This window comes from Balaenoptera musculus, chromosome 2, assembly GCF_009873245.2.
Source record: "Balaenoptera musculus isolate JJ_BM4_2016_0621 chromosome 2, mBalMus1.pri.v3, whole genome shotgun sequence".
NCBI lineage: Eukaryota > Metazoa > Chordata > Mammalia > Artiodactyla > Balaenopteridae > Balaenoptera > Balaenoptera musculus.
In genome coordinates, this window is record NC_045786.1 from 79,873,742 (window position 1) to 79,886,253 (window position 12,512).

The 12,512-nt window shown below is 34.0% G+C and overlaps 1 protein-coding gene across 1 annotated transcript in view; it reads left to right on the plus strand.

The window, feature by feature from the left end:
- WDR72 (WD repeat domain 72) overlaps positions 1–12,512 on the plus strand; it is a 200,938-nt gene that overhangs the window by 107,734 nt on the left and 80,692 nt on the right. The window contains exons 15-16 of the mRNA XM_036843803.1: positions 8,049–8,866; positions 11,585–11,676. Coding sequence (XP_036699698.1) covers positions 8,049–8,866; positions 11,585–11,676 — 910 coding nt within the window. The remainder of the gene's footprint in view (positions 1–8,048; positions 8,867–11,584; positions 11,677–12,512) is intronic.

The following is a 12,512-nucleotide window of genomic DNA, read 5'->3' on the forward strand; positions in this document are numbered from 1 at the left end:
GCTCCTGAGGCTTAAGGTGATCACATTTAGGGACAGAAATTTAGGATTTTTGTTTACAGCAGTACAATGGGCCTATTGTGGTGGTGTGGATCTCAAAAGAAGAAGATGAGACTAGACCAGGGAATGTGTATATTGCTAGAATCATTGCTGTGATTTTTGAGTGGCCCAGTAATTGAGGAGGTCTAGCTGTTGTGTCCAGAGAATATTATAGCTTGCGGAAGTGGAAGTTCACGGGAGGGTGAAACCCTGTCTTCAGCCTGCTTCATTAACCCCTAATTCAAAAGAAACCATGGCTATAGTTTGTGAATAGGTGACTTCCTTGCTTAATACCCTTCAAAGGTCATAACTGCTCTTTGAGTAAATTTGAAACTCAACAGTTTGCAGGGCTTCAGTGTAATCTGGCTCCTGTCCTGTCTGTCTCATTCTGTAATACATTCCCATATTCTACTCTGTAGACAAACTAAGACTGTCACAGTGCATGATCCCTACATACCTTCTCACTCCTCTTCCAGCCATCACTCTAGAGGGCTTCCCATTCTCTTCCCTTTGCCTGGAATACTTGGCCTCCCACTTTTCTTCAGTTCATTTCTCCTTTATCTTTCAGATCTCAGTTTGGTGTCACTTCTGCTTAGCCTCCTACTTGTATCTTTCAGGCTGAGATGCCTTCTTCAGATCTTTCTAGTTTCCTATATTTTTCCTTATACTGCCCTCATCTAATCTATGTGGTTATTGCTTGGCACATCTGTCTCTCCCCTCTGACTGTAAAGAATGTGAGCTGCATCCATGCAGATGTTGGGTCTTGTTCTGTATTGGGTGGATAGCTTCTCACACCATGTTCTACTTAGTAGATACTCAGCAAGGACCTCTTGAATGACAGCTGAATGAAAGAAAACCAGGCATAAACCCAAAGGATGGACTGGGAATGGTAACCTTCAAGAACATGAAGTAGCATCTCAATTAGGGAAGATGATACTCAATATTTTTAAGACTCTTGATACATATTATCACAATATTTTTGAAAAATGTTAAGGACATCTAGATCTTATCAGAGTTCACCTTGAAATGAGCACTCAACAGTTTGGGATACTCTACTTTTTGTTTGTTACAAATTTGTGAAAATTTTAGCTAATTTAAGGGATCAAAACTGGTATAGTATATAAAATTTTATACTTGTTTGGTTTAAAATGGTTTAAAAACTATTACCCTCTGTGATATTTTTTAATCTCCTTTTCTCATTTTTTCTCTTGAGTATATGGCTAATTAATTTTTGTGAGTTCTTTAAATATCTAAAATATTAGTCTTTGGTCATTTATGCTGTAATTGTTTTTCTTACACTTTTAAGTTTAATCTGATTAATGCACTTCTTTTTTTAGAGGTACCTGTTAAAAATATTTAGGTAGCCATATCTATTATTAACATTTTCTCTGTCAATTTGTATTACTTTTTTAAAACAGCTTTTGTTTAGTATGGTAAAATATAAATTTTTGTAGGAGTTTTAAAAATAGATATAATCAAAAGGAGTCATAAGAAATCTCTGCAATTTTGTAAAAGATCAAACTTTACTTTTCAAATCTAGATATTTTCTATCGACAATATATGTGAAGCTCTTGCTGTGACATTATGTATTTTATAAAGGACTCTTTTTAATATCTACTTAATATTTTAATGTGTGCATATACCATAATGTTTTAGCCAAATCTCTACTATGGAACATTTACTTTCAGCTTATTGATATAGAAAATTCTACAATGAACATTCTTTTTCATATAATTTTGTGCATCTTTGTAATTTTACCCCAGGATAAATTATTTGTAAAAGAATTTCTGCATCCAAGGGTGTATAATAGTTTAAGGTTATTGATACATTTTGCTAATTGCCTTCCATGAAAGAGATACCAGCTTACACCCATCATGCAGTATGTGAGAGTGCCCATTTTCTTGCTCCGTTATCAAAACTGAGTATTTTAATTTTTAGTGTTCTTTACAAACCCAATTTCTGTCTCTTTGTAGGCTAATAGTCTGAACAACAGCACTGATTAATTCTCTAAAAATAGTGAATAAGGTATTTTAAAATTCATCCTTAAAAATAATACATATGTTAGTTTAAATGAAATTTAAGGCAACTCTGAGAGGTAAAAAACAAAATGAAAACACAAATCCAGACAGGTAGAGAGAAAGCTGAAAGACCATTTGCTAATCTCTGGGTTCTCTCAGCTTTGGTTTTAACTGTGACACAGGTAATTAGAGGTAATTAGAGGGAATGTCCAGGCTCAGCGTATTGATGAGAAGTTAGGTTGGAGACAATTGCACAAATCCGTTATTCTCTAAGAGCTGTATATGCAGTGAAAAAGTGAACCAAGGTGAGGGATATATTCCACAAATGGAGATAATAAAGATTTTTCTATTGGTTTTAGCCCAAGATGGATGGGGGAAAGTAGGTTTGCCTGAAAATTGATAACCATAACCTAACTTCACACAGGTTGAGGGTTAGGATTCACATTACTTGCAAGGAATGAAAAACTCTTAAGGTAAAATTTTTATTTAAATAGGGACCTGCTGGTAGTACCCCTGAGTACCTGGCAGTCAAAAACACAAATACTCTCTTGAAGAATGCATCTTTAACCCATGTCTCAAAGGATTCTCACCGATAATGTTTCACACATACACACACACACTTACAAAACATATAAGGAAACAAGAAAGCATCAGCAAAATAAAAAAGAGCCATATTCACAAGGATTTCAAAAATTGGAATTATAGATACAGAATGCAAAATAAGTATGCTTAAAAAAATAAAAGAAGGCTTGAAAAATGTAAGTAAGAAGTAACTGACTAAAATATGACCAATTTGTCAAATAAAACTTCTAGAAATGAAAAATGTAAAAGTTGAAATTAGAAAATCCATGGATAAGTTAAATGACACAATAGAGACAGGGGGAAAGAAAACTGGCAAATTAGAAGAAATTCTGAAGTGATTGCCCAGCATGTGACACAGAGAGACAAAGAGATGAAAAACATGAAAGGGGATAGAGTGACAAATAGCTAATCAGAGTTCCATAAGGGGATAATAGGCTAGAGAGAGAAGATATTCAAAAAGACAAGTCTGAGAACTTCACAAAATTAACGAAGGATAGGAATACTCAGATACAACATAAGAAAGATTGGGGGAAAACATACACACCTAGAAGAATCACAGTGATTCTATGATTCTACGCAGAATATTAAAGACAAGATCTAAAAAGCAGCAGAGAGAAAGGCCAGATGGAGTGACAGACTATCAGCTCTCTGTGTGACCACAGAGATCTCAACCACATCAAAGGAAACCAGAAAACTGCAGAATAATGCCTTAAAATTGCTGTGAGAGAATAAGTTAAAATAGTATACTCAGCAAAACTATCTCCTAAGAAAAACATGATTCCGTTGAGAGGATGAACAAAATCAAAGTTGATTCTTTGAAAAGAAAATAAAAACTGACAAACTTCTGGCAAGAAAGAAACAAAAGCAACAAAAATAATATCAGAAATGAAAAAGGACCCATAGTTATAGGTGTTACAGAAAGTTTAAAAATTATAGGCAAATAATATAAACATCATTTTGAACAATTATAAAACTATCAAAAGAAATTAAGCACTGTCTAAATAAGTGGGAGATATACTCTGGAATTTGATAAACATCCTCAAATTTATATAAAAGAGTAAAAGAACAGGATAGGAGAAACTACCCAACCACCTCTTAAAGTCTTTTCATGAAGCTGTTATACAATGGAGTATTGTGCAGTCATAGATAAATTGATTAATGTCCCAGGGAACAGAGATCAGTGAGAAAAGGACAAATTCACAAATAACGTTGGAATAATTGAATGTCAAAATTTAAAAAAACATGAAAATTATTCCCAATTGCAAACCAAACACAAATATGAAAGAGAAAAGTATGAAAGAATTAAAAAGTTGTGTGGAACTTTAAATTTTGGAAAAAAAATAGGTAAATAATTTTATATCCTCTGGATACCTATAATTTTTAAAGTAAATATTTCGTAAATTTGATAGCATTAAAATAGGAATTCAGTGTTCATCATAAAACACTATTAAAAATAGAGAAATGACAGGCCACAAATAGAAGTATTTGGACCACATAACCAACAAAAGATTACCTCTAGAATGAATGTATAACCCTAAAAATCAATAAGGAAAAGACAAAAGAAAGTTTATAGAAGCCATAGGTAGACACTTTATAGAACAAATGTGAAAAGCTAATGAAATATTGCAGTGATAATTTATGGTAATAATTTAAAAAATGAAAATTAAAACTACAAGGGATACCATCTTATATCCCCATATTGACAAAAATGAGATCCTGTATTAATAAGGATGTGGAGCATGGAAACTCTTTATACAGTGCTACTGAGACTTATAAATTGATACAATTATTTGGGAAAATCTAACAGAGTTGAAGTTGTGCGTATCCTATGAATTATCAATGTCACTCTAGAAAGTTTTGCAGATGTGCACCAGAAGAAAGTCTTCACCAGAAGAATATTCACTGTGCCTTTTTTTCTTTTTGTAATACTAAATCTTGAAGATAATTTAAATATCCATTTAAATGAATAAACTGTAGTTTTCATATAGTATAATACTTTATAGTGGTAAAAATGAACTACAGCTGTAATCATCAACAAATATGAATCTCACAATCGCAAAATTCAGCATAAATAAAGCAAATCATGGAAAATTATAAACAGCATAATCATATTTTTATGAAAAGTGAGAACATGCAGAATCAAATAGATTAATTAGGAATAGATATTTAAGATTAGGACATTAAATGAAAGCAAAGAAATCATAAACATGGAATTCAAGATAGTATTTAACCTCTGACAGTAGGCAGGGGTATCGAATCAGAGCAGGTTCTATTTTTTTAACCAAGATGGTGACACATTGTTGATATTTCTTTAACATTTAAGTTACATTATTTGTTGACAATGAAATGTATAACACATATAGAAAAAATAAAGAGAACACAGGACAAAAATGTACAGCTCAATAAACTGCCACAAAGCACACACCTGCATGATCTCTACATAAAGTAATAAAATATTCAGCACCCCAGAAATTATGTCCTCCCTGCCCTCCAAACGTAATCACTATCCTTATAGATTTATTATCTATGAATGCTTCCTTAAACCCTATTGGTTTCTTTGCTCCTGTTTTTTGTTTGTTTGTTTGTTTTTGTTTTTTATTTAACAGTGAATTATTTTGTGTCTGGCATCTTTGGTCAACATTACATGGGTGGATTCATACATTTTATACATGTTGTTAAATGTCTATAGCTCTTTCATTTTCATTGTATATTTTTCCATGGCATGAATACATCACAGTGTCTCTATCCATTCCACTGTTGATGGACATGTAGGTTGTTTCTAGTTTGGGTCAATTATGAATAATGATGCTCTATAGTTTTGTCCATGTTTCTTAGTATACAACATGATGATCCTAAAAAGACTAAATGTATGGTTTATATAATATTTGTGTGTATTAAACATTACAAAATAAAATAATATAAGAAACTCCTTTTGCAAAATTAATAGGTAGTGAATGGTATTTTTATCTTAATTTCACTTTTTGATCACCACTGGTGGTAAACATGTTTTATATTTTACTTTGAATGTTATTATTTGTGAATTGCTATTGATGCTATTTGCCCATTTTTCAATCTATATAGTACTTTTTTTGATTTGCAAGTATAGCTGATTCACTTTGTTATAAAGCAGAAACTAACACACCATTGTAAATCAATTATACTCCAATAAAGATGTTTTAAAAAAATAAAATAATTGTACTATCCCTTATCTTTTTAAAAATTTTTTTATACAGCAGGTCCTTATTAGTTATCTATTTTATACACATCAGTGTATACATGTCAATCCCAATCTCCCAATTCATCCCACCACCACCCCCCCCCACCGCCACTTGCCCCCCTTGGTGTCCATACATTTGTTCTCTACATCTGTGTCTCTATTTCTGCCTTGCAATCCCTTATCTTATTGGTGAAAAAAAATGTGCTTTTTAAGGTTGCCGCCATTTTGCTTTTTTACTTTAAAATTTTTTAATGGTTTTTAAATTTTTAAAATATTTTAAAATATATCATCACTGAAAAATTTCAAAAAACTAAATCAAAAAAACAAAACAGGGCTTCCCTGGTGGCGCAGTGGTTGAGAATCTGCCTGCCAATGCAGGGAACACGGGTTCGAGCCCTGGTCTGGGAAGATCCCACATGCCGCGGAGCAACTAGGCCCGTGAGCCACAATTACTGAGCCTGCGCGTCTGGAGCCTGTGCTCCGCAACAAGGGAGGCCACGATAGTGAGAGGCCCGCGCACCGCGATGAAGAGTTGCCCCCACTTGCCGCAACTAGAGAAAGCCCTCGCACAGAAACGAAGACCCAACACAGCCATAAATTAAAAAAAACAAAAAAACAAAACCCAAAGTATAAATAACATCATTTTAATCCCCTCTTCCCAATTAACTGTTGTCAATATTCTGGTATCTGTCCCTTGTGACTAAATACACATATATATTTATATTACTATTATAGTGAACATATATAATACATAATATATTATATGTTATATATTATTATATACATATATTTATATATGTACATATGTATGTATTATATCAACCTTTAAAAATATCTACATATCCATATGTACATAGTTTGTTTTTTTTTAATTTATTTTTTGGCTGCGTTGGGTCTTCGTTGCTGCGTGCGGGCTTTCTCTAGTTGCGGCGAGCAGGGTCTACTGTTTGTTGCAGTGCGCAGGCTTCTCATTGCGGTGGCTTCTCTTATTGCGGAGCACAGGCTCTAGGTGCACGGGCTTCAGCAGTCGTGGCACGTGGGATCAGTAGTTGTGGCTCACAGGCTCTAGAGCGCAGCCTCAGTAGTTGTGGCGCACGGGCTTAGTTGCTCCACGGCTTAGAAGATCTGTGGGATCTTCCCGGACCAGGGCTCGAACCCATGTCCCCTGCATTGGCAGGCGGATTCTTAACCACTGTGCCACCAGGGAAGTCCCACACACATAGTTTTACAAAAAGGATTTTTCCTGCCTAATAGAACACATTTCCCCCCCAAAATATAGTTGTACACCATCATTTAAAGATATTTGGATGATATTCCATTGTATATATATATACTAATTGTTCATTCAACAAATATTTATAATACTGTATAGTAATAATAATACCGTATAGTAGCATTATTTTATAGGCATTGGGAACAAAGGGATGCACAAAACACCAGCGGTGGAGTTTGAATGATACTGGGGAAAATAGACAGTAAACAAATAAATATTTCATATAATAAAGGTAATAATTAGTACTATGAAGAACAAAAAGCAAGGAAGAGGATAGAGAGTAATAGGTTGGCATGAGAGTATATGGTACTCAAGTAAGGCACCCTAAATGAGCAGGAATATAACTGAATTGTGGGAGCCCACCATGCCAGTATCCAGGGCAAAATCATCTTAGACAGAGAAAGAACAAATGCAAGTCCACAAGGCGAGCCTTTAAAATAAAAAAAAAGCAATTTGATACTGGTTCACATTTAGGTTACTTCCAATTATTAAAATTTTTAAACAAATTTGGAGAGACCATTTTTGTTAAAAGACTTCTTAAATTATTGCAGGTGTTCTAAATGTTCTTCTCAATTTTCATACCCACTTTTGCCCTATTGTATGTTTTCATGGCTATATTGATAAGAAGATATGAAAGTGTATCTGGAAGGAAGTTAATCTGATGCCATCTTACTCTATAGGCCTAATTCATATTTTTTAGAGGAAAAAATGAAAGTTTTAGAAAGAAAAAGTTTTTCAAAAAAATCAGAATATAGAATGTTGAATTTAGAGGGGAATTTTTATAGCTAAGGCAAAAAGTTAAAATGCCTTGGGTTGTACTGCTACTTAATTTCTTTTTATGCCATTTTAATATCATGGAACCTTTAGTAAAATCACTTAAAAATAAGAACTTTGACACATAAATTTTTAAAATCTCCCTTAGGTCGCTGATGCCAAGTCTTTCTCAGGACCTTTTAATGTCTTGCCTGTGAAGACAAAATGGAGTAACATTGGTTTTCATATCCTTCTATTTGATCTGGAAAACCTTGTTGAACTTTTGCTGCCAACTCCAATCTGTGACGTTGACCCTTCCAATTCATTCTATGGCAGTGAGATCCTGAGAAGAGCCAAAAGCACAGTAGAGAAGAAAACACTGACACTGAAAAGAAATAAAACTGCCTGTGGTCCTCTCTCAGTGGAGGCACAAGCCAAGCCTGTTAGTGAAAGCCCAGCCCAAGGAGAAAATACCATGAAGTTATCAGAAGAAAATGATGGCATTAAAAGGCAGAAGAAAATAAAGAGCTCCAAAAAGATGCACCTTAAGCAATCTAGAAAAGTCAATGCCAACCTCACAATAGACACAGCTAAATTGCTCCTATCTTGCCTTTTGCCATGGGGAGTGGATAAAGAATTAGACAATCTTTGCATTAAGCATCTCAATATTTTAAAGCTTCAAGGTCCCGTTTCTTTAGGACTTGCTTCAAATGAAGATCACTTCTCACTGATGCTGCCAGGTTGGGATTTATGCAATGCTGAAATGAAAAAAGACTATTCAAAAGTAAATTTATTTTCCAGAAAAGTTTTGGACTTGTCAAATAAATACACTTCCACTCTTCCAAATCAGGCTGGGATGCCAAGCAGACCGGAAAATAATTCTGATTCTTTGCAAGAGCCAAACACTATAGTTTACTTATTGAGCAAACTATTTTTAGTTAATAAGTTAGTTAACATGCCTTTAGAACTGGCATGTGGAATTGACAGGTAAGACATGCTTAGAGATTTTGACTATTCTTATTTATGACATTAAAAAAATTATCATTATTTGTTATATTTAGCTCTCTAGCCTCCCTCCTCCCCCCTCCCTCCCTCCTTTCCTTCCTTCCTTCCTTCCTTCCTTCCTTCCTTCCTTCCTTCCTTCCTTCCTTCCTACCTTCCTTCCTTCCTTTAGATGAAGAGTAAATATGCAACATCTCCTTTAGCTCAAAACAATTTTAAGAAAATCTTCCTTTTAATTCTTTGAGATTGGAGACTACTTTGGGCAATAAATCTATATGTTTTAAAATTTATTCGTCCAACAAATATCCATTGCTCTCATAATATGTGCCAGGAAATTCACAGTACTGGATGCTGAATGATTCAATAGATAGATAGATCAGTAGATAGATTCACACACACCTTGAGATCCATTATACTTGTTGTGAACTAAGTATGAACAAAAAACATTTAAATAAATGCCTATGATGATATACTTCATATATCATTAGGAAAGGAAAAATTTGAAAATTTCGTACCTCAAATCCCACTGTTTAATTCATACTTTGGCATATTAAAATAGAAGAGGTTATCATTAATTCATTTATAGAAAGTACAGTTTAGTAATAATAGGCATTGTTTTTTGAGTGTTTAATATCTACTAGTCACCATGTAAGCCCTTTACATACATGATTTCACTTCATGTGCACAGCAAAGCTGGGGTATAGGTACGATTATTTTGCTTATTGTATAGATAAGGATATTGAGGCTTATGGAGAGAAAGTATCAACCCCAATATTAATTCAGAGCCTTACAAGCTGATTCAAGGCTGGGCATCTGTCTAACTCCAGAGCCTGATTGCTAACCTTGACTCTGTGTTTACCTTCTCCCACTGCTAAAATTCAATATACTTTTTCATAGTCTGATGTTAGAAGATTGGATTCAATTCATCAAGTGCTTACTGAATATGTCCTTAGCACTAGCTCATAGAGGAAATATAAATAAATTTCTCATTTGGGTAGGAACTAATTGAAATGATGAAGATAAGGCACATGAAGTAAGTAGAAAACACTGAAGGAACAAGGAGAAACATTTGTAGTATAGGTAAGTATTATAGGTGGTCAGAGTAAAGAGAATACTTAGTGTGAGATGAAACCATCAGAAAGCCTTTATGGAAGATGTGCTCATGAACTGCTCAGTACATGGTGGTAAATAGTCCTTGACATTTCTGTTCTTTGGTAAGAGCTCAGTTCAACAAATATCTGTGTCAGGTACTAGATAATAGAGCTCCTGCCGTCAGTGAACCTACAGTCTGGTAGCAAATCCATATGGATTATGTAGATTCAGTGTTAAGCTCCCTATCATTACAATGCTTCTATGCTATAGGGTTTTCCATTTTCTGTTTGGTGGCCCTAATAATGAGAAAACAGAGACTGGTGAATTTCCATGATTCATATACTTAATTCTCCTCTATTTTCTTCTGCTCATTACAATATATATATATATATACACACATATAATATATAACTTCATATTTATAATTTATATATATAATATATATGTATTTTAATTTCAGTTAGGCACTTTTCTTTCTATTACTAAGAAAATTAAATAACAACTAAAGTATGATTAAAGAAAAATTGTAGTCAGCCAAGCCTGAAAACCTGAGAATGAACCCTGGTTTTGTTGTTAAACTAGTCATGTGGCTTTGGACTAGTCACTTAGCCCCTCTGGGCCTTGCTTTCCTCATTTACAAAATGAGATGAATAGAATAGGTGATCATCAAGATTTTTTCAAATTCTTGAAAACAACTTATATTTGCTAGCATAATCATGATCCCACAGAGCAGATGAGGGACTCAGTTATTGTCGCCAGAGGTTTTCATTCTGAGTTTGTTCCAGATACTGAATACAAGATGTGAAGGATATATCTGGTGCCCTTTAGGGGAGATTAAGGGCTTTCAGCATGCTTTCCATTAAATGGCCTTAAAATCATTGCCACACATTAGTTAATTCTTTACAAAATTCTTCATTAAAACAAATTATTGAATGGAGGTGTCAGGATTAGAGACTGCTTCCCTAAATAAGCCATTTCAGATTTGATCTGCTATTGGAGACTGCATGTTATAGTTAAGGAAATCAAAATAATGTGTATTGGATTTGTCACTCCAAATCCTTCCAATAAATTTGGCCATTTTGCTAACATTTCACTGTGGTTGTGAAGGTGGAGAAATCTTTGTATGCTTAACAACTGAGTGTGTGACGAAACTGAATTTTAAGGAAAGAGCTATCTGCCTATGAGAATATCCCTGGATAGTATCTGAATTTCCTCTCATTGAATCACTGGACTAGGGTAAAGCCTGTCTTCATCAAGTCCTGATGGTACCTGGGGATAATTCTTTGGCAGCTATGAACATATTAGGATTCAAAAATGTATTACATTAGCCACAAATCACATGACCTAAAGTCGCAAGGCCCCTCCAGTAAAAGTGGATCACAAGATAATTCTGGTAAACTAAGATTCACAATTCATTTGGGGTTAGGGTTTTAGGTAAGTTAAAGTGGGGAAATAAGATTCACCGAAGAGAATAATGTCAAAGATATTGCTAAAAATAATGTGTTCAATTCCCAAATTTGTTAAAGTGGTCATGCAGTCATATCATCAATTTATTTCTCAAAATGTTTTTTATACATCTTTAATAATATCCTTTGAATCTTATTTCAACAGTTCTTTCACAATGGAGTCTGTGCATAACAAGATGAAAAGTCCTGGGAATGATATTTTAAATGTTTCAAGCTTCTACGGTTATTTACGAAATGGTAAAGAAGTTACAGATATAGTCTAATAATTTTTTTCTTCTATGAAATAAAAGTGCTATAACTGGATAGCACCCTACAGTTTAGAATAAGAAGTGTGCATGTTTATTGTTTGATTCAGTCTGTATTTTACATGGTTATAGTTTTGTATTCTGTCTATATTTGAAATATACATGAAATTTTGTTATTAAAGTAAATATCTTATAAGACATGTAATATGATAGATTTCATCAAATGATCTTTGAAATACCTAAAAGTCTGAAACTTTTCAACAAAGGAAACATTTGAATATTAAATTAAGGTCATATGTGATTTATGGGGAATTTACTGTATCAATATCTTTATTACCAAATAAGTAATTATTATATTAGAGAGTTTTACAGTTATTTCAGAAGATTATATAATGGTCCTTGAATTCTTCTGAGTAACAGTCTTAGTGTTTGGATTTTCTTTTGATGCCAAATGGCTAATTCATCTCTAAAACCTGCTTCTCCAAATTTTTGACATCTCATTAAATGGCAATCCAATCTTTCCAGTTATTTAGGCCAAGAACTTTAATGTCATATTTACTTTCCCCTTTTTTCTTGTACCCCACATCCAATGTTTTAGTAATCATGTTGGTTCCACCTCCAGAATATATCCCAGATTCTGACTGGTTCTCTCCACCTACATGGCCAGCCCCCTGGTGTGAGCCTTCATCCCCTCTTGCCTGGATACAGAAGCCTCCTAACTACCCTCTGCTCCTATTCTTGGTTCCTACACTCTATTCCCAACCAAACACCCAGAGTCATCTACTTGAAACTAAGTCAGAACCCCATGCTACTGCTTAAAACCTTTCA